This window comes from Diplotaxodon limnothrissa, linkage group LG4 (genome assembly GCF_057381915.1).
Source record: "Diplotaxodon limnothrissa isolate DT_005_m linkage group LG4, D_limnothrissa_male_GT1.1, whole genome shotgun sequence".
Lineage (NCBI taxonomy): Eukaryota > Metazoa > Chordata > Actinopteri > Cichliformes > Cichlidae > Diplotaxodon > Diplotaxodon limnothrissa.
Window position 1 is genome coordinate 10,814,519 of NC_140599.1, and position 22,291 is coordinate 10,836,809.

The 22,291-nt window shown below is 40.7% G+C and overlaps 2 protein-coding genes and 1 non-coding gene across 4 annotated transcripts; all 3 read right to left on the minus strand.

Annotated features, from left to right (window-relative positions):
• Window positions 1-118: 118 nt before the first annotated feature.
• Window positions 119-190, minus strand: trnaq-cug (transfer RNA glutamine (anticodon CUG)). The gene has a single exon. It is a non-coding gene; the product is annotated as a tRNA-Gln (tRNA).
• Window positions 191-1,342: 1,152 nt separating this feature from the next.
• On the minus strand, window positions 1,343-7,606 carry chadla (chondroadherin-like a). The gene is made up of 11 exons (XM_085352163.1): window positions 7,542-7,606; window positions 5,688-5,846; window positions 4,931-5,125; window positions 4,698-4,853; window positions 4,453-4,598; window positions 4,003-4,241; window positions 3,533-3,795; window positions 2,551-2,887; window positions 2,104-2,456; window positions 1,717-1,883; window positions 1,343-1,634 (listed from the first exon to the last, which is right to left on the minus strand). The coding sequence occupies exons 2-11, from the start codon at window positions 5,844-5,846 to the stop codon at window positions 1,343-1,345; spliced, it is 2,307 nt and encodes a 768-aa protein (XP_085208289.1). The 5' UTR covers window positions 7,542-7,606.
• A 1,563-nt stretch (window positions 7,607-9,169) lies between these two features.
• On the minus strand, window positions 9,170-18,365 carry LOC146633335 (ran GTPase-activating protein 1-like). Of its 2 annotated transcripts, none has more exons than XM_085352165.1 (16): window positions 18,319-18,365; window positions 17,401-17,520; window positions 17,175-17,302; window positions 15,177-15,236; window positions 14,908-15,087; window positions 14,641-14,775; window positions 14,267-14,425; window positions 13,766-13,879; window positions 13,219-13,318; window positions 13,005-13,089; window positions 11,900-12,047; window positions 11,437-11,553; window positions 11,232-11,337; window positions 10,217-10,305; window positions 10,012-10,133; window positions 9,170-9,653 (listed from the first exon to the last, which is right to left on the minus strand). In XM_085352165.1, the coding sequence occupies exons 2-16, from the start codon at window positions 17,510-17,512 to the stop codon at window positions 9,572-9,574; spliced, it is 1,737 nt and encodes a 578-aa protein (XP_085208291.1). In that variant the 5' UTR covers window positions 17,513-17,520; window positions 18,319-18,365; the 3' UTR covers window positions 9,170-9,571. The 2 variants fall into 2 exon arrangements, with proteins under 2 accessions (XP_085208291.1, XP_085208292.1); XM_085352166.1 differs by having other exon boundaries at window positions 9,593-9,653; window positions 9,969-10,133.
• Window positions 18,366-22,291: the final 3,926 nt, after the last annotated feature.

A 22,291-nucleotide genomic window follows, 5' to 3' on the forward strand; every position in this document is an offset into this window, starting at 1 on the left:
TCGATATTTGACGGCGTAATGAAGACAGATCATAGTTATTTTCTTATATTTATTTCAAAAGCTAACAATGTTAACTTTCATGAACACAAAGCGAAAAGCTTCTCCATCCAAAACATTTAGGTTCCACCGAGATTTGAACTCGGATCGCTGGATTCAGAGTCCAGAGTGCTAACCATTACACCATGGAACCCCCACGACTAACCCTCAACTACACCTCAGTATAAAGGTAGGTATCACAGACACAATGTTCTGTCATTTCCCATTAGATATAGTAAATTGTTAGAGCACAAATGTTGCTAACACTGCCAAGTAGTTTGAATTACTATTGATCTCCCATCGATGCTACGGTGATAAGATCAATACTTTGCTTCTATCCTATAAGTTCAGTTTGTAGCCCACTGAATTTTGGAATTAAAAAACTATAGCTCAGACATGCTGTATGAAAATATCTGAAAGATTTTGTATTTACCGTCACGTCTAGAATATTTAAAACCTATAGCACATTTAGATAACAGATGTTGACCAAAAGTGCTTAAAAGACAGGTCTAAAAAAAAGAATAGTTTTAAAATAATTAAGAAGGTGAAAGATTTGTTTTGTTGTCGTGTTAACTAATTATTGTGGGAAATTAAAAAAAAAAATCAAAGTGATTTTAGTGGTCATTAAAATGTGTTCAGAATTTGCATATTGATGACTATTTCATAAATCATGAAACACTGATCTCCCTTACATAAGCTGCCCTTATAGGCTAAAAATATTTGTATTGGTATAGGGAATACTGGCTTGATATCAGATCAATACCAACATTTGCAGTACTGCACATAACTAGCTGTGTTTGTCCGTTTTTGTTAGCTTTCAGTATGGATACACCCATAGATAAGATTTTTTTTGGCTATGTGGTTCTTCTATAAACTACACTCAATTCCAATGTGGGATATTGCTGTGCCGTCTCACATAGGGACAATGTGGGATAACATGGCCTCGCTGATTTCACCTATAGACACTTGACGCTTGGCCTCTGTAAATTAGTATGTGCACCACTAAATATACATTTCTGTAATATGCATAGCAGTTGGGCTCCTCTAAAAATGCGTTGTTATTCTCTCTCAACAAACCTTTTTAGTGTTGCATTAAAGTATCCCTGCAAGAATGGTGAGAGATTGGCTGAGTGACTGTCAGGTTTCCTCTGACTTTTTGACTTTGATTTTTCGCTTGGATACAAAAGACTTGCATGGCTCAACATTTTAATTTAGAACCAAACAAATGTAGCTTTCAAGAAACCCAGCTCCTTAACACTCAGGTTTATTGCAAAAAAAGAGGAAAAGGAAAATGAGTTACATGTTCTCATTTCAGTATCTTCTTTTTCTTTGTTACTTTTGGTGGCCCAGGTTTTCTTTGAGGCTGCTTCCTGGGCAGTTTGGCGACTTTAGCTGTGGTCTGTGCTTTGACTTTTCGGGATTTCAAGGAGTCTGCTTTGGATTTCTTCACTTTTGGATATGCAGCACTCTTCTTTTCTGGTGGAGAAATGTTCTCTGGGCAGGACTTGAAGACGTGGATGCCCCGGACCTTCTGACCTCTGAGCTCAGGAGGGTGACCACAAGTTGCGGTCAGCTCCAAACTAACATTCTCCATCCACCTGAGCCACAGATACAAAGAGACAGAGTCAGTAAAGCTGTCAGTTCATTCTAACTGTAGTCCCAGGTAAATCTTACACCGACCTGCGCAGAGGAAGCAGAGAGCAGTCACAACGCAGTGGGTTGTCCTGCAGGTCCACAGTCTCCAGGCCGGTGAGTGGGCTCAGATCAGGAAACTCCTCCAGCTGGTTTCCTCTCACAGTCAAAGTCCGCAGCTCTGAGGCCAGCCCCAGCAGTGCATCCTTGGAGATCTGTACAGTGGTGCAATACAAAGAGTTGAAAAGAAAATTCTTTATCTTGAACAAGCCCTCAGTGCAGTGAATAATCAGCACATATTTTCACATAAACAGTACAGTCACGTTTGGACTAGATATTGGAAACCTGGCTGGTGTTCAAATACTGACAATGCTGAGAAAACATAAACACGTTGCAAACGAACTTGTGATATTAGCTTAAAAGGGTCTCTCGTACCTTTTCCATTCCCATATGATCCATGTAAAGTCTCTTCAGACTTTTGGATAAGGGCTGGAAAGCATTTGGTCCCACCCAACGAACTGAGTTCCCAGAGAGGTTGAGCTCCTGCAGATTAGGGGTCTCAAGCAGAGCGTGGGTGGGCACCTCAGTCAGCTGATTTGAATCCAGGTGAAGGGTACATAGAGAGTCAGAGTCAAGAGCGCCCTTGGCAATGTAAGTTAAGTTGTTATTGCCCAGATATAACTCAGTAAGTTTAGAGCCCAGTGAGGACAGCAACCCACTGGTCTCAAGTTTAGAGATGGCATTTTGCTCCAGATGTAACACAACCAGACTTGGTAAGAGTGACAGAGCTAGAAGAAAGACACAGAACAGCCATGTTTTAGTTCCAGTGTTTCTTGTAGATAGTATCTACTGAGGCAGACTTAATGTAATTTTTCCACTGACCTGATCCAGGGAACTGCGCCAGCTTGTTCCTCTCCAGGTGGATGTAGGTGAGCTTGGGCACTCCAGCAAAGGCCTTGGGGTCCAAGGACATGAGGTCATTATCAGAAAGATACAAATACAAAAGGTTTTTCATCCCTTGGAGGGCACCACCTTCAATTTCATGGATTTTGCAGGACTGCAAGTGAAGAGAAACAAGTTGGCTGCTGCCTGGGAAGCTGTTGGCTGGAAGGTAGTGGAAGTGATTATCGTGGAGGTCCAGCAACTGCGTCTGGGCGGGGAAGCCTCGTGGGATTCTAGTATGGCCCCGACCCTCACATGTGGCATGCTGGGTCTCAGTCTAGAGAAAATCAGTTTTGAATGTGAAACCTGCAAAACGTCTCAGTGGAAATAACAAACAGTCATCGAGGAAGTACTCTGAGGGTTTACTTAATAGAATACCGACATATCACAGTGCTCTGAGACACTGATAAACATATGAGTAAAACAGCTGCCTTGTAGCATGCAGCATTAGCCTTCATTTAAAGGCCTTTGAAGCATTATTTGTGGTGTGCCAAAAATCTACCACTATGTTACCCATCAACCTACAGTGGAGTTTTAGAGCTTTCAACTCAATTTTATTCATATAGCATGGCCACTTGATCCAACCCCTAAATATATGCTTTATCAAAACCCTTTTAGCATAGCTCTCTAGCTTAAAACTAGAGAGGGTGTCTGCCTCCTGAATCCAAACTGGAAGCTGGTCCCACAGATTAGGGCCCTGAAAGCTGAAGGCTGTGCCTCCCATTCTACTTTTAAATATCCTAGGAATCACAAGTAAGCCACAGTCTGAGAGCCAAGTGCTCTACTGTGATTAGCGAAGTAAGTAAGTACAAGTGAGCCAAGTGAGAGTGTGGTAAAACAGCAAATCTATGAGAAACTGGAGTTTTTATTTTTTCTTCCTGCTTTCATTGTGTCCCAGAAGTGTTTTCTGTCTCCAACTTACATCACATTCACAGTTAGCTGGACACTTGACCTTCTGCTTTGGCTTGGCAGTGGCTGTGACCGTGGGTGGGACTCTTTCCGTACTCTCCTCCTCCTCCACCGGTGACTCCCCCCTCCTGCAGCGCAGATCCAGAGGAGACACCGCCTGCAGAGGCTCATCTGAGAGGTGAGGAGGTCCAGAGCAGGCCCCCAGCAGCTTCACACCACTAACTCTCGCCCACTGCCTCAGTGGAGACATGTAGCAGTTACAGTAGATGGGGTTCCCTTTAGAAAAAGTAAGAAATGCCTGTTGGTCAGCATGTAAAAATGACACATGGTATGCTATCACCCCCCTACATCTTTCTTTCTTGGCCTCACTATGAGACATGAGAAGTCAGATCACTTACATCTGCTGGTTTGGAAAAAATGAAAGCCTGTTATGTTAAAGTAAAAATCTGTGTCCAATAAAAAATATCAGAACACAGGCTTTACCTGTCAGGTTGAGGCTGGTGAGGTCTCTAGGGCCTGAGAAGGGCTCCACGTACCGAAGATGGTTGTGGCTGAGGTCAAGGTGTGAGAGGAGGGGGGCTTGAGAGAAGGCCTTGTCTGAGAGGTCCTGAAGGGACATGTGGCTGAGGTACAGGTGTGTAAGCTTTGCCATGGAAACGGAATCTTCCCCGAGGTAGACCATGGGGTTGTGGTTCATGTGCAGCCGTGTGACCTCACGGAGTCTTAACAGGTGGAGGACATGGCAATTTAAAATTGTCACTTAAAAGCTCACAAATTTTACTACATATATATATATATATATATATATATATATATATATATATATATTATTGACTTCTTTCTGAGTGCTGCTGCAGCTGAGGATTCAATGCTAAACACACATTAAAACACACATATCAATACGTCCCATAACAGTCGTCCATGTTGTCCCACCTCGTCATTGTCTGTGTGGGGAAGAACTGCAGCTCATTGTGATCCAAGTCGAGGCGGCTGAGGGTGAAGAGCCCAGCAAACGCCTCAGGTGCCAGGTTGTTCAGAGAGTTGTGGCTAAGACGAAGAAACTTAATGTTCTGCAGCCCCTTGAGGAGGAAGAGGAGGAGAAGGAGGACCGTTGTGGAATCGCATTACCAAACACATCCAAAAAGATTATTAACGTATTTACCCATAATTTGGAGTACCTGGAAGACCATGTTAGGGATGTAAACCAGCTGGTTGTGGGTTATGGCCAGTGTGTTGAGGAAGCCGAGCTGTGTGAAGGCTCCAGGCTGGATCTCCTCGATGCGATTGTTGTCAAGTCGCAGCTCTTTCAGGGAGGAGAGACCGTCAAAGGACTCCTGCAGCAGTGAAAAGAAGAGAACATCATTCTCATAATAAAGACTCGAGAGGAAAAACTGCGGGCCTCTGATCTTACTTGGTAAAGGATTTCAATTTTGTTGTGAGCCAGGTTTAGAGAGACCACTCGGCCAAGAGTCCGAAAGGCGCCCTCTTTAATCTCGATGATGTTGCAGCGCTGCAGGTTGAGATGGGTGAGGTAGGGTGTGTGCATGAATGTCCCCCTGGACAGCACCTGCAAGTTGTTATTTCTCAGGTCGAGTTTCACAGTAATCTAGAGGAAACAATGAGTATTGGACACACAATTACATGCCAGGACGGAAACCAGAGTGAGGCTGGTTTATTCAGATAATAAGTCTGGTTAGCTAATCACTCTTTGGTTCTAAAATCACTCTCTCTTGATTTCAGCACTAATTACTCACAGAATGTGGTCCGTGCTTCATAATTATACGCTTTCATTCTTTCTTTACTGAGGACAATGAGTGATCATTCACAACACAGGCTGGAAAATAATTACATGCAGTATTTTACAGAAGCTTCTTTAGCAGCAGCAAACTCCCTTTAGATGTTTCTGATGTTTCACTGAGGAGAAATCTTTGTCCTATAAACCTGTTTCAGTTCATCGATATTTCTGGGATGTCTTAATTGAAAACCCTTTTCAGGTCGTGCCAGAGCATCTCAGTCAGGTTAAGAGGAGAGCATTTGAAATTGTTATTGAAACACATGCACGCGCCATCCTTCAGAGTAAAGAGGAGAGGATCCATCCAGCTTGTTATCAACCCTCAGTTTAAAAAGCCTACATGTCTAAGATACAGCAAAACCCCTGAATTCCTCACCTCCTCCACAGTCGGGGGGACATCTGTTAGGTTCTTGCCCACACAGGCTGTTGTGAGTGTGATGCTGTCACAACTGCAGGCTCTGGGACACTTTTTGGCTTCCACGGGTAAAGACAGTGTTAAAACAAGGAGGACGACTTCAGCAGAGAAGATCTGCATCTGTGCCAGTAACACATGTTAGAAATAGAATTACAGGAGTGGCTAAAGGCCCCGGGTTGGGAGACAGACACTAGACACACTAGTTCAAGTTATAAAGCTCTTCTGCACCTTACAGAAGCAAAACAACAGATTTGGGGGTCTTGAAACATGGATTCCTCCTCATTTAGTTGGATAAAGGACTCTGCTTTTCCTTTCATGTCTATAAAATATTTTTGAAGGATTGTCATGTTACCTAAGGTATCTTTAAGGAGGCAGAAGAGCTCTCCACGGTTGAAACCAGCATAGCCTTTTACTTTGTTTGATTTCCCCTGATCTCCCACAACTGGTTCCTGGTTCCCAAAACTCAACGGTTTGGCTTTAGCAACACATGGCACACATCATTTATCTGCCATTTTTAAAATATAGATGTAGCAGGTGATGATCAAAACTGATCGATACTCAATATCTTACACTATATAGCTTAACACTGAATGCTACCATATGAGAAATCTAAACTCCAAAGAAAATCCGAGTTCAAAACCCAGACTCACTGAAAACAAGCAGCTTGGCTTACCTTTAACCATATGGCTGTGCTATCAGTGTTTCCTTGGTAACAAGAATTAGAGATGGATTTAATCTGCCAGTTCGGGCTTTAAGTTGTTCACTGAGGGCTTTACTTCACTCTGAGTGTGCTCAGTACTTACAGCCTGTGGTCCAACAGGCTAACAAACAAGACTTTGGTAAATTCTTTTGTGGTGACCCCTGATCTTTGTGTCCTCTCTCTGCAAATTAACACACTGGCTTCACATTTTCTGAGGCACAAGAAGCGAGCAGCTTCTATTTGCTGACACATGAGATGAAATAACTCACTGCTGGTTTGGAAAAATCAAGGCTTTTAAATCTGAATGCCGGAGTTTCATCCATAAGCTTCCATTATAACCTTAAAAAAGCCTGCTTCATCAGGCAATAATAATTGTGTGAATGCCTCAAAGTATTCTGTTATTTCTGCTAATTCCGGCTATATCTTTTGGTATTTATTACTATTATACTTTTTAAAATATTACACTTTTTTCCTTTTGTCCCATTGAAATGAATGGAAAACTTCCACAATTCTGCTAAAACTTGCTTGTTTTTGAAACTTAACTACTTCCTCATACTTTCACGTAGAAACTCCATTCAAACTTTAAAATGTTCTCAAATTATTGGGCTTTTTATGTGTGATTCAGCTTTTTCATATGTGTTACTGTTTTAATTTAATGCCTCTTTAAGTTTTCAGTTGCAGCTTTGTGATTTTCCAGAAAATACATGCGTTGTTATGGTTGCTATGCAATTAACTCAGAGTGACAACTTGTCCTTTCTGAACTTTCTCTTCATGTCTGAACAACTTCTTGCTACTCACTCAATTTTCACTCAACCTCCACAAATTATACATCAAAACGTGGGGATTTTTGCTGGCTTTCAGAAAATGTCACTATCATTGTTGTGGAAGTTACAGATTTTTATCAGATTGCCTCAGAGCAACACAAAGTCTGAAAACTCTCCATAGAAAGTCAATGGAGAGTTTGTTCAAAATCAGCGCTGGAACTCTTTAATGAGAGCCATTTTCAAATCGTCATATCTCCTTAACAAAGCAAAGTTAACAAATGAGGCTTGTGCCAATTCATCTTCAGACACTGCTGACACTCACGGTCGAAGCAGTTTTTACAGTCATCTTACCGTTGAGCCATAAATTACATTTGTTTGAGGGGTGGAAATCTGTCCTTTCTGTCCGCAGTGAAGGTTCAAAGTCTGCCGATTCACCCAGTACAAGTGACAGGACAAGTGCTTCTATCCCACCGAGTTTTACAGTAGTTACACAACGTTTTGTAACTCCAAAAAACGGCGCAGTACCTCTGATTGGTGGACTGAAATTGAGCAGAACCAGGTTGTTCTGCCTCCTTTCAGCAGAAATTTCAGCGTTTTCACCTCTTATCAGCACAAATCTCAGCCTCTTCTGCTGTTTTTATCAGAATTGTCAGCTTTTTTCAGTTACGTGAGAACCAGTTTGGCTCAATGAGTAGCTGAAAAATTGCAGCCTCTTCTGCTCTTTCAGAAGAATTTCAGCTTTTTTTTACCTCTTTTCAGCACAATTCAGCTTCTTCGGCCCCCTGCATATTTTTTCTCTCATCATATCTATTGTTGGGACAAGAACTGCTTTGGCTCAGTGAGATGAGCAGCTGCTGTGAGATCTGTTGGTGCAGGTTTGAATCCTACTTGTTGCTGTTAGCACACCTCTGCTTGCATGCACTCTGCTTTAGTGACACTGTTCAGTGTACCCTTTCAAATAAAGCAGTTTTCAGCAAAGAGTTCAGCTTCTACACAGTGTTTTCATCAGATAGTTCTCCTGCTGTTTTCAGATTCCACTGCAAGGCATTCACACAGCATTTTCGCAGGAAATGCAACTTTTTCTAGTTATTACTACCATTTCAACTTTTCTTTCTCCGTTTTGCATTACTGTAAAATCTGTATCTGCATTACATCTTTGGAGTTTAAAGTTTTGCTTTTTATTTTTAAATAAAACTCATTCCAATAAAAGCTCGGATGCTATCTGAAATATAAAAAAACCTAAGTGTAATGATTTGAAATGCTTATAAATCCCATTTTTATTCTGACTGCAACATTCGAAGAAGGAAAAAATTATTTGGGAAAGAGCCACGTTCACCACAACAGCCTTCTTCTTTTAACTGCAGCCAGGCCATTTCAGCACTGAACCTCTTCGCTAGGTTTAGCATCGTCTTGCTGAGATATGCAAGGCCTTTTTCTGAAAAAGACATTATCTGGATGGGAGCACATATTGCTCTAAAAGCTGACCTTATACCATTCAACATTAATGGTGCCTTTCAAATGTGCAGATTATTCTGAAATTGCTCCGTAAATTGTGGACAAGGTCTTTTGCCAGATTGGTTAATATATATCCAATCACGTTACTGACCCGTTGCCAGTTAACCTGAATTTTCCTTCAGCTGTTTCAGTAGTTTCCCTTATCAGTTTAAATATTTAACATTTTCCATGTTTTATTGTGAATAAAATATGGGTTTATGAGACTTGCAAATCACTGCATTCCAGTTTTATTTCCTTTAAACAGCATTTTGTCTTTTTTGGAATCGGGGTTGTAGAAACTACAGTCAGCTTGCAGACACTTAAAAAAAACAACAACACTCAAATGAGCTTTATTTTTGCAACACAATTTCATCAACAACTGTCTAACCTGAAAATACATTTCAATTTATTTAATGCATTTTAATGTGGTATGTTACAGTCTTGTTTCTGCTTGTCAATAGATATTTTAATATCACAATTTGACAATATTTGTGAATATATAACAAATATTTGGTGTGAAACAAGAGAACAGCAAAGGTGAAAATTAAATAGAGAAGCCACAATAGCTGCAAGTGCCAAGTCCACACTGATCCTGGTTTACAGCTGTCATCTGTGGAGCGTGAGGCCTTTTCTCATTCACCCATATACAAAGAAGGTGAAGTTAAAGGTGTCAGTGCTGTCTGGTAGTTATTTGAACATATACAAAGGGCTTCAACAATTTCACACCTTCAGAGCTTTTTCTATTTCATAAGACATATTCAAGTTATGTCCGAAGTCCAGGGAAAAAAGGGGTTTTCTCAAGTGCTCCTCTTTTTTACTTTTGTGTTTGTGTGTGCTGGTTTCCAAAGGCCATGAATGATCAGTCTATGCGCACGTGTCCACAGTCCTCAGCTCTGAGACCGGACTCTCTGCAGTGTTGATTGGAGATTGTTTTTAGCATTTCCACATGACTCCAAGGTCTTGTTATTCCTAAGAATGACACGTGCAGATTGTACAATTATTTATCCTGTATTACAATTTTTTCATTAAAAGATCTGGAGATTTTCTAGGATCCCATGAAACACCCCAAAATCAACAATAATTATTTAATTATTAATTTTTTTATAAGTAAACTGCACCAAAATATTGCATTATATAAATAGTTTAATCAAGAATATAATGAATCCTCTCCAACACAAAAGTGAGATAAAACCAGGGCGAATTAATCACCATCTGTTTACGCACCTGGTGCAGAAGCATTTATGTGCTACGTTACTAAGGATAGGAAATAATGGCGTTTTGTACCTGGAAGCTGCCTTTTGATTGGCTCATTCTGTCACGTCCTTACCGGGACATGAAGGCCTCCAGCACAGCCACGCTCTCTTTGGGGAAGTAGTCCTGTCGAACGACATGCTCCAAAGCTTGGAGGTGGCCGGGGACCACAATCACAGGTTTCACCTTATCCTCGCTCTGAAGGTAGAGGACCAAAAACATTAGGGGGGGGGGGGGGGGGGGGAGCAAACCAAAGACACATTTTGCAGAGTGTTTCATACCTTAATAAGTCCAAGCAGCACTAACAAAGATGATACAAAGCTGTAGCCTTGGAAGGAAGAGGAGGTGAAAGCTTTCCTCAGGAGCCCATCTGCAAGAGGAAAAACATCTTTACAAACAGAATTTTCAACACTGGAATAACACATCACTGACAACAAGTTTAGTTTCTCCAACTCCAAGCACTACAAAACACACATTTATGCAAAGCAAAATAAGATTATTTATTTTTTTAAAGCACAACTTTCCATCCACCAATTTGTTTGTTGATGGGAAAAATTACAATAATATGAAAAAAAAAGTGCAACGTGTGGGGAACGTATACATATATATATCGTTATATCTTAAGGTTAGCGTGGCTCTCTTGGATGGAAACAACTACCAGCATCTGAAGCTAATGATTTTATACTGCTTCATAAATCCATACACACCATGCTAGTGTAAAAACAATGAAAATAAATAAATAACATACATTTAAAAAAAAAAAAAAAAAAAAAAAAAAAAAAAAAAAAAACCTCTGGCACATACTGTATACAACAACAGAAACAAATGCCAGTTTTACATGTGGCTTTTGTTCTAAATAAACCTTTAAGTGGATCTATTATTATAAAGCTCCACTTAAAATTTTTGACTCCGTATGAACTCGACGAGACCGGTGAGGACAGAAGCCCCGCCCACCTTCCGCACAAACCCTTTGTTTGCAAGTGGCAGCCAAACGTGAAAGCTGGCTCTAACTGTGATGAGCCAAAACCACTTTTTCCAGAGTAGACTGAGCTTTCTAATGACTTAGATGAAGTAAATTGTAGGATTATTTAAATAAAATTAAATAAAAATAATTTAAGAGCATTTTAAGCTTCAGCAATAGCTGAAAATGAGAAAACTATACTAATACTCAAAGTAATATGTGAAAAAAAAAAAAGAAAGAAAGAATCAAACAGCTTAGCACAAAATAACTAAAATACACAAATGTCACACAAGTCTGGCATTTGCAAGATGACTCAACTCCACAAAGTGTCTTACCAATACTGTCCAACACTGCATTCTTCACTTCAGTATTGTCCTCCTTGTACACAGATGCAATCTTGAGGAAGGCTTCAGCTGTTTTTGTAGCGTCTGAAACATCCACCTGGGCCCAGAAGAAGAAATGTTTACACACTAAAGAACTGCTGGATCTTTGCATAGGATTACAAGTGTGTTTTAATGTCACTGGAGATTTCTTTGCTACCTGCTGCTCAATAAGCAATGCTCTCGTGGGGCCCAGTTTAAGCAGTTTGTCAGGGGAGGGAAAGCTGAGGAAGGAGGAGACTTCTGGGGGTCGAGGTGTTGACTGTGGGGTGGAAAACTGTAAGAACAAGGCAAAAGGAAAAAGTCAAAACACAAATGTGTGCATATGATCACAGCTAGTGTGGATTTTAGACTTCCTGTCACCTATTCAGTACAGAATGAGGCTTCTGTTAGACATAATAGTGACGTCCCTCAATACTTTAACATGTTAGTCATCATTTGGATTCAATAAGGCCCATATCTTACATATATCCTACTTAGAACTAGTGTATATTTTTTTCCTTATAGAGATTTAATGGTTAGAATTTAAAAAATTATAATTACAGACACATTTGATGCCATTTTACTCATTTAACTTGAGCCAACTTGTGTTAAAACTATTGCAATGAACAGACATGTCTTACCTTATTGCCAGTGCTTTCCTCTTCCTCCTCTTCTTCCTCTTCTTCCTCTACTTCCTCCTCGTCCACATCGTCCTCGTCATCATCTTCTTCCTCATCGTCGTCTTCGTCCTCCTCGTCATCATCATCTTCTGGCTCGCCCTCATCATCACTGAAGAAGTTTTTTTTTTTAAAGCACAGCTCTGTAGTGAGGACTTTGCAAAAAGACTTCATGACCTAAAGCTGCGTCCACAGTAGATGCGATTTGCGCGTTTCACATCACTTGATAAACTGATATTTGACATCTGACATGTGATGTATTTACTACCGTGTCATTCAATGGTATCCTAAGTTGGCAGCCGTTTGAATCACTCACCTGGGATTTGAGAAAAGTTTATCTCGGGTACTGTCCACGTCATGCTGGTTAGTATTTGAGTAGAGTATTTAAGAGAAGCCTGGCAGGAGGATCTCAGTATAAAGATTATAGACAGCAGATGTCACAAGGCTCAAGAGCATCTACGGACCTCGTCAGCATGTGCCAGATAAAGGCCTATTACAATTCAAGGTTCTACACAGGCTACATTTATCAAAACGCAAACTGGCTTCCTTCCTAAAACGATTCATCCTGCGATCGAAGCGAACAAATACCGGCTTCTCTAGCTCAAAAATCCTGAACCTGTCCACACATCCGAGGATTTTGCACTAAGACATTTCAGGCCTTGTCAGAAGTTTTGCTAAAGCAAATTGCTCGGGGCCCAAACCAGACATTATTTTGGGTGAAAGCAGCAACCCTAGAATTGTCAAATAATCAATACATGTTAATCGGATTTGCGCTGTTATTGACGAAAACTTATTCTGTTGAACTGGAAGCAAACGAAGCCACCGAGGTGGGACTTATTCCATGTCATTGGGCAACTCTTTGACTACTTTAACAAATCCAAGGCATGAAAGATGTATCTATAATATTTTGTCTTTGAGATACTTTTTTAAGTTGCTGTAAGTTCATATGAAGAACCTCAAAAAGAGAGTTGTGGGGGGGGGGAGGCTCTGAATGTCACTTTCTGCTATGAATCACAACCACTGTGGATGCAGCTCAAGCAAACAGGAGTCAGACTAAGCTGTGATTTACCTGAGTGATCCAAGTAGCTCGCTCATGTTCATGGCTTCCATGGCGACTTTCAAGGCTCTGCAACCATCCTCTCCGATGCAGTTACCTGAAAACCAGAGATCCTTTCACACAAGCCATGAAGCCAAATGCAGCTAAAACAACATTCCTCCATAATGTCTCAAATACAAACAAACAACAGAAGCATCATGACTGACACCGACTGCATTCTTTGTACCATTTAGGTCCAGTTTCTCCAGTTGGTCCTTGTCTTTTACTGCCTGTGCTACGACCAGAGCAGCATCCTCAGTAATCTCACCGTACGACAAATTGAGCTCCTGTGGAACATAAAAACTATTTATTCAGAAAGGTGTCCCACGTACATACATATGCTTTTATTTTAACTTCTGTAACGTCACTGTAGACTTCCACTATGTAAAACAAAAGGCGTTGGATAGGAGCAGCTGTAAAGTAAAGTTTTCCTTCACACGCGAGCTCCTAGATAGGTTTCTACTGCAGGTCTATTCTTTGTTGCAAATGTGAGAGAAAAGCTTTCATGGTGACAACTGAGCGTGAATTAAACGATAAGCGTCGAAGCAAACTTTTACATTAAAGATTTTTTTATAATCAAGTTAATCGATGAATCGTTACAACTCTAATACCATCATTAACCCTGTGCCCTGTTGTCAGGATGATAGGGGGAAAAAAAATTAAATATTGTCCAAGCCTACTGCCAACAACAACTTGCAACAAAGAGCTGGCAGTAGAGGGTTGCCCTCACTTACCTTGAGGATCGGCAGCCCCTCTGACACGCTCACTGCAATCGCTTTGGCTCCTTCCGGTCGTACCAAACAGTCTCCAAAGTTTATCACCTGGATGCTCCGCAAGTGTTTCAAGGCCTGTGAAGACACAGACAGTATCTGCTGTATCAGGCTGAAAATAACCAGTACAAATGATGGTGATGCATATTTTCACTATATTCAAATCATTCTGTCCTATTTTGCAGGCACTGTACAAATGTATCTTGTGAAGGCATAACTTTAAAGAGTTATATAAACAATACAGATCTTTCCTCTGTGCCTTTTAAACCAATCACTCTTTTGTGCAGGTGTCAGTGAAGCAGATTTCCATGCCTTTTTCAAGACTATCCAAGATTCTTTTTCCAGGCCTGGGAAATGAACGTTTTCAAATACTTTTCAGGTATTTCATGAGTGCACAAACTCTGTTTAAAAAAAAAACAACTCACTGTCTAGATATGCAACTACTAATCCCTTACATATGTATACCTGAGCCATGGCCATAGCCCCCTTCTCAGTGAACGTGTTGTCATTCAGATTGAGGATTCGAAGTCCTGGATTGTGTTGCATGGCTTCGGCCAGGGCGGTCACACCTGCGTGGTTGATGCCATTCTGGGGCATGTGAACCTCCTCCATGCTGCCCATAAGCTGGAAAGACAAACTTTAATCGTACACATTCGCTGCTTACACATAAAAGATAAAACTGTAAAGATCTACTTTGAATGTGTCTGACAGCATAAACTGGCTGATAATTATTTATACGAAGTGGTCCAAGAATAAAACGTGTCAATCATTAAGAGACGTATGAGAAACAGTCGTTCTGATGAATCAAAATGAAGCCTGTCGATGAAAATCAGTCTTACCTTAAAAGCCTGAGCGAGGGCAGTGGCTCCGTCATTCTCCAGTCGGTTTCTTCCAGCAACAAACACCTTCAGGCTGAGGGGCGATCCCGCAGCGCTGGATTTTTTATGGTTGTAGATCAATGATGCAGCTAAAATCTGAGGAGTACAAAACAAGTACAGTCATAATGATCTAGGATGCATCTGTCCACTTGTCTGGTTTTCATCTTTGATGCTTTATTCTTGACAATGACGACCTTATCCAAGAACACGTGTCATCTCCACACTTACCTTGCCACCTCCGATGCCCATGCCACAGTTGTTGAGCCGTAGCTCCTGCAGTGTGTAGCAGGTGGAACTCTTTAGCAGATTCTCAATGCCCTTTACTCCATCGGGTCCAAAAGCATTGTCGCTGAGGTCTAAAACTGTGAGCCTGGCACCCGCCAGCATCAGAGCATCACCCAGTGAATTCTACAAAACAAAAATAGGAAAATAGGAAGTGAATCAAAACTAACCGCTTGGGAGTCAAAATTGATGTGTTATTGATAATCATGTAGTACCAGGGAAGGTGGGATCTCAGAGCGCAGGCGACCTGTAAACATGTCACTCCAGTAACAACGCTGAGGAGGAAGGAAGCAAGGAGACAAGAGCAGTGTCAGTGGAAGCCACAAGATGATTGACTGACTGATTGTATTCCATTACAGGGCAGTTAATCATATAAATTATTATTAGATTCACCCATGCTTGTTGCAGGTATCAGTGTGACAGAGAGCAGAAGGCTGTTTTCAGCCATATTTAAACATTGTGTCGGACTAAGTTATCAGTTCATCTGCATATGAAACTTCTTATTTTAAGTGTGCACCCAACCTATCGCCCTAAGGCAGCTGCAGGATGCCAACCCCCCTTCACCCAAGCCATGAATTGGATAAACGTTTGGATTTCTCATTCCAGATTTTCATACTTCAAACATTTGCTATGATAAAGCACCTTTCATCATATGCCTTTGGAATATTAATATAGGGCTGGGCCATATTATACCGTTCACGGTAATACCGGTATAATGTTAGGCAACGATAGGAAAATGAAATATCGAGATAGAATATGAATAGAACGCGCATGCGCAGTGCCTTTGTTTTCATACGCACATGGCCGATTGTTGAGTGAAACAGATGAACCAGAATTGGTTTGTACAAATGGTGCAACTTCAGTGATGTGGAACTGGTTTGGTGTTTGTCCGTCAGATACACGACAAAGCACATTTTTTTGCAGAACATGCAAGCGGCCGTTGTTATTGTCATATTTGTCGGACTAAGATGCTCTTAAATCTGGGAGTAATCTGGGTGCTAAACTCCGTATGCTTCAGGTCAAACAACACTGCAGCATCACTTAGAGTTAAAAACTGTCTAAATTCTTTCATCTTTAATAAAACGATCAGCATTGCTGCTTTACCAGGTGTAACTATGAAGTTTAACTTCCAGGCATCCATGAAAACAAAATTTATTACATTTAACAGAGTTAGAAGTTAGCAGGAAGCTAGCGGAAGTTAGCTCGCTAGTTTCGCTAGTTACCTAAACATGATATTGCATGTTCTGACTAAGAGATTTCTGAAAAAATTCAAACGTACAGCTCTGCTATCACTTCCAACATAAATGAAGACAGGAAACTAAACAGCAGTGACGTTTGTAGGGTTACTGAAGTTGGGCTAGCTGGTATATAATGATGTGCTACGTGATCGCTAGCGACACAGCTATGTTAGCATAACATAAACAGTGAAGCTGGAGGACGAACGCTAACACTTTTCCACTTATAAAAGTTAACGTTAAGGTTCCTCATGGTTAGAGACAAATGCAATCGCATGGCAGGATGCTGTAAAAGGACCAATCTTCAGTCAGGAGAACAACTGAGATAATCCATCCACAATACGAGGTTAGTCATTAATATACTGCAACAACATGGGAATAGAGCAGCTGCCAGAGAATTCAACATTAATGAATCAATGGTACAGAAGTGGAGGAAGCAAGAAGAATGAGTTTAATAAAGTTTGATTTATCTGACTGCTTTGTTTCGCTTAATGTGCCTTATAATCCCGTGCACCTTATGGTCTGAAAAATGCGTACTGCACACTGCAGTTTAATGTTGCAAAGCACCTCTTTTTAACTTCAGTGGATATTATACATGGTTATGCTCAGGATATGTCAGCCCATTTCCACTGGAAATGCCTTTTGGTTAAACTTTCAGCAAGGAATTTGCATTTGCACTGTTACATTTTTATAAAGCTTTAATGTACATAAAAACCAGCTTCTTGTTTAAGTGAAAATAAATGGAAGGTTGTCTTTTTGCGCTAGTAATGTTGTGGAGTTGTATTTTGTCTCGCATCAATTATATCGTCAGTTATATCGTTATCGCAAATTTTCAAATATATATCGTGATAAATATTTTTGGCCATATCGCCCTGCTCTATATTAATATTAATTGTATTTTTATTAGTTCGTATTTATTGTGGAGAAATATAAAACTGCTGAAATGTTAGAGATGATGAACAGAGAAAAACGTCTCACCATCAATGCACTCTTTGTCTCCAGGGCCTTAGCGATGGCCTGTGCTGCCTCCACACCTACAGTGTTTCCCTCCAATCTCAGAGCTTGTAAACCCTCAAAGTCCTGGATCTCCTTCACCATCTCCTCAACTGCAGAGATTCAAATGATCATATTAAAACAGGTAACACATAAGAAAAATCATTAAAGCCAAGCCTTTGGATTATTTTAGTGATTAAGTGACACTCACCTGACTGAGCATCATCCAGCTTTCTTCCCTGTCCTTTGTAACTGAGCTCTCCATCCTCCACTCCAGTTTTGGCCAGAGAGTCAGCCAACTGCGCAACGTCGTCTGTCGCCATCCTGGCACCTGAGGACCAAATGCATCACTTTTTAAACTTCATGATAAACTCCGCTGTCTGACTCCTCTGCCCAATACCAGATGCTAACAGAACCAAAACAAAAGCACCCAAAAGAAGTCATTCAAACTCTAAATTATTCAGCTGGGTGTGAACAATCTGGTTTAAAGAGCGCGGGTTTTTTCTGGAAAACCTACCCTTACTGCTAGCCTTACTGCGACACAAAAACAGCTGAAAGCGCTTGTTCCACTGAGGGAATAATGCACCTCAAACACTGATTTTAAGTCTGGAAAACCACCGGAGCTCCCATGTCTACACTGTGTAACCAGTAATCTCTACAGTCTCCTACATAACGTCTGCACTCTGTGTGCTCGTCTAATACCCGGAGACAGCCGACAGCTTTGACGTAACGGTCACTGAGACAGAGTTGTTTTGGGGTGGATTTCCTCTTACAAGCAACCGGCGCCTAGCATGGGCTAACGTTGCTACCGTTATGCTAATATACCTGCATGAACTGTAACAGGCTCGTGTCCGTGGAGCCTTTACGATCGTTTCTGGAATTTATAATCCATCTTTATGCCATAATTACATATTTTCTTATGCGAATATGAACAGAAAAGATTCACGTGCTAGCAAAGGTCCATTCAACGTGGTTACAGCTCGGTCAGTCATCTGTTAGCAAACCTTTCAAGTTGGCCAGCGCCGAGGTTAGCCCCAGCCCTCGGGTTGAATTAGTTATTTTACACACCCTAAATCGCGTTTTAGCTAAACATGAGTCTACTCTTTATATAAATGAATGCTGTCATTACCACAACACTGCTGTGCCGCTTGAATACAGTCCGGCGGGTCGCTCCCTCGCTATTGCGCCTCTTCTTCTTCTTCTTCGTGAGTTTTATCAGCGAAAATGGTGCATTACCGCCACCAACTGGTAAGGAAGGACCTTAACAAAAATATTAGTCTGTCTTCAAAAATTAAAAAGCAGCCTCATAACCTTTATATCTTGAAGTTTGTTTGTTTTTTAATTTGTTTATTTATTTTCTTTGCCTTTAATGAATAGCTTTTGTTCTTATACTGAACTTTTAGATTACTTGTCTAAAACAAGCCAGCATCAGAACTTCAGCCAAACTACAAAAATAAAATACGAAGGTCAGCCAGGAAGTGAATCAGAAACAAAAGCAACAAATCCTGAGATGTTAATAACCCATTAATCTTCGAAAATATTCTGCCATGCCAATTTGTTATGTTTTATTTCTCATGGAAAATACAAACTAGTTGCAACATTGCAGAGATCCTCTTTTATTCTTGTTCTTCTTTTGGCTGTTCCCTTTAGAGTTCACCATCCGCTTCACATCAACTCTCTGCATGTCCTCTTTCACTGCATCGATGTATCTTCTCTGTAGTCTTCTTATTATCCTCTTAACTGGCAGCTCCATCTTTAACATCCTTTATTCCATATATTCAATATCGCTTCTTCCCTTGTTATCAGTGCCACCGTCTCCAAACTAAACATCATAGCAGGTCTCACTACCATCTGAATGGTGATTTTGCATATCTTTATGATCACCAGAAACTTTAAACTCGGAGTTATGAACACTTATGCCTGCATGTGATTGTGTGTGTCCTCAGTCATGAGGTCAAACTGCACGTTTTCTCCTCTGAGGGCTGCCTTTGTAATTTCAGACACTTGTAGGTGCCATACAGCAGTGTGATGGTGGGCCTCTTTCTGATATATTCCAGATGTATATGGGGGTGAAGACGAGTCAACAAATGGCATATTTATGCAGGCTTTGTCAAACTGCTTTTATTTTTGTGGATGTCAGAGCTGGTAGGCCCTAGCTCGTTAAGTTAAATATGTCCAGAGCCTGTGATGCGCTAAAGGGCGGCAGTTTTATTTCAATAGAGATCAGAGGTCATCTCCTTCTATTTGTCACACTTACAGGATATGATCATGTGATTCATCATCTCTTGACTGTGCTGATCTGCTCTGCTAAACGCAAAATTTCCTTCTGTGTGCTGTGACTGTGCGGACTCAGGAAATATTATGGTACCCATAGTTGTGTGATTTTAGTTCAATTTTTGTCTTAGTGCTTAAAAGGTTTAAAATACCTTACAAATATAAGATGAACCGTTAGTTAATCATCAGTTTATCACAGTATTATATAGGTATCCTTGTTGTCCTTGCTGTTTTTAGTCTGAAGCATGCCTTCTCACCAACACTACAGCACTTTACCAGCTTCTGATTGGCTGATTCAATCATTTCTTCCCCTCCAAAATGGTGCTGTTTCATCTATCTAACATTTTTTTCATCACCACCTCATGCATCCATGTAGTTTGACCGCATAACAGAAATTAAACCATTTATAACGATTTTGTAAAGTGAAATGTAGTACATTCAGATTAAACTAAGAACCATTTTTTATGCTCAAACTTGATCATCTCCTTTACAAACAGGTTTGACAGGTTTCCAGTGCAGCAGGCAAAGTGGGGCGCAACAACCTTGCTTTTGGTTGTTAAAATATTATCATATTACCAAAATAAAACCCCTCTGAATTTTATTTTGTATAGTTATGCCTGTAAAGAAATTATGTATCATGGTTTGTATTTTTTATTGTATGCAAATACCATGTGAGTTAGAGTAAATCAAACAATATCAGCTTTATTTATACATCAGCTTAATGCCAGTTCATATCATTATTTCTAAATATTATTGAAGTGTTTCATACACTAAATTAAAAAATGTAGGGGGAAATACAGCAAAGATTGCGATGTGAGTAAAAAAAGGAAAAGAGGGGTCTAGTAAACTGGGAATAAATGTGAATGTTTTGTATAATACAGTAATTCAGTTTATTTAAGATAGCTTTTTAAAAGACGTGACAGTGCTTATACATTTGTATCTGTTCTCTAATTTCTAAAAATGTCAAATTTGAATTGATAACTCCATCATTTTAAGTCCAGTTTACATATACTGTGCCACACCTCAGGCTTTTCTTCCTATTTCCCTCCCTTAAGAATGGCTTCTTGACAGCCTTTTCACACTGAAACCATTTCTGATGACGCTTCAGTGAACAGTAAATGAATCAGCTGAAGGTTCAGGTATCAGGTCTTTGCTAGATTTCGCCTAATTTTTAAGCACGTAACCTTCAGAATGAAATATCTATTATTTATCTATCTTCATTTAAGCCTGCTGCTTCTTCTTTTGTGCTCCACTTCTCCTGTCTTATCAGATGTTTTAAGGACACACTGGACATCATGCTGAGATAATCACCTTGGTAATGGATAAATACAATTTTATATAGAATAGAATAGAATTCAACTTTATTGTCATTGCACATGCACAGGTACAGGGCAACGAAATGCAGTTTGCATCCATCCAGAAGTGCTTTAGTGATATAGATATATTACAATATATATTAGCAATAATATAGATATGTGAGTATATTACAGAAATGGGTCTATTATGGTATGTTATAATGTACACGGTATGAAGTATGTTGTGAATATTCTATAACTATAAGTATGTACAGGCTGTAGTGAGTACAAGCTATGTACAGGCTATGAACAGGATATAAATATGAAAAACTATACAGAATATGAAATAAATAACTTTACAGAAATCTGAGATATACAGCTATACAGAAATGGGAACTATGCAAGTTGTAAACAGTTGTAGGATTAAAGATTATTGAATGTACAGAATGATTATTTACACAGAGCTATACAGTAGTGCAGTTAAGATAAGTGAGGGTGTAGATAGTTTCTACAGAGGCTATATAAAGTGCTAGTGGTTGTGAGTGGTGGTTCAGTCCATGTTATTATTGTGTGTTTGAGGGTACAGTTGTCCATTGTGTGTGTGTGTATGTTCAGTCCATGTGTTAATGTGGGTCAGATGTCAGGAGGCAGAGTTCAGGAGTCTGACAGCTGTGGGGAAGAAGCTGTTCCGGTACCTGGTGGTCTTAGTCCGGAGGCTCCTGTGGCGCCTCCCAGAGGGCAGGAGGGTGAAGAGTCCATGTGATGGGTGACTGGGGTCTTTGATGATTTTCCCAGCCCTTTTCAGACACCGCTTCCTGTAGATGTGTTTTATGGCAGGAAGTGGTGCTCCGGCGAAGCGCTGGGCAGTTTTCACGACCCTCTGCAACGCCTTCCGGTCCAAGGCAGAGCAGTTCCCGTACCAGACTGTTATACAGTTGGTCAGGATGCTCTCGATGGTGCAACGATAGAAGTTCACCAGGATGTCTGAGGACAGGTGGTTCTTCCTCAGAGTCCTCAAGAAGAAGAGGCGCTGGTGAGCCTTCTTGACCAGCTTGGAGCAGTTGGTCGTCCAGGTGAGATCCTCGGAGATGTGGACTCCCAGGAACTTGAAGCTGCTCACACGCTCCACAGCCGTCCCCTTAATGTGGATGGGTGGATGTGGGTCAGCATTCCTCCTGTAGTCCACGATGAGCTCCTTGGTCTTCTCGGTGTTAAGCAGCAGGTTGTTTCTGTCGCACCACTCAGCCAGACGATCCACCTCCTCCCTGTAGGCGGCCTCATCGTTGTCACTGATGAGGCCAATCACCATGGTGTCATCTGCAAACTTAATGATGGTGTTGGAACCATCAGCAGGTCTGCAGTCGTGGGTGAAGAGGGAGTAGAGGAAAGGGCTCATCACACAGCCTTGTGGTACACCGGTGTTCATCGTGATTGTAGATGAACAGTGGTTATCTGTCAAACTGTTTGTTTTTTTGGTTTTTTTTTGTAGATTCAACTAAAGAAATGTGAACAAATTGTGTTTTTTGTTGTTGT

Excerpts from the sequence above, each read along its gene's own strand:
- chadla (XM_085352163.1), bottom strand. The coding sequence starts at position 5,846 with ATGCAGATCTTCTCTGCTGAAGTCGTCCTCCTTGTTTTAACACTGTCT. Across the intron at positions 4,242-4,452 it reads CCCACACAGACAATGACGAG|ACTCCGTGAGGTCACACGGC; the intron begins GTGGGACAACAT and ends CCACCTGTTAAG. Across the intron at positions 1,884-2,103 it reads ATCATATGGGAATGGAAAAG|ATCTCCAAGGATGCACTGCT; the intron begins GTACGAGAGACC and ends ACCACTGTACAG.
- LOC146633335 (XM_085352165.1), bottom strand. The coding sequence starts at position 17,512 with ATGGCGACAGACGACGTTGCGCAGTTGGCTGACTCTCTGGCCAAAACT. Across the intron at positions 14,776-14,907 it reads TGGGCATCGGAGGTGGCAAG|ATTTTAGCTGCATCATTGAT; the intron begins GTAAGTGTGGAG and ends TGTACTCCTCAG. Across the intron at positions 10,134-10,216 it reads TGCTGCTTGGACTTATTAAG|AGCGAGGATAAGGTGAAACC; the intron begins GTATGAAACACT and ends CTCTACCTTCAG.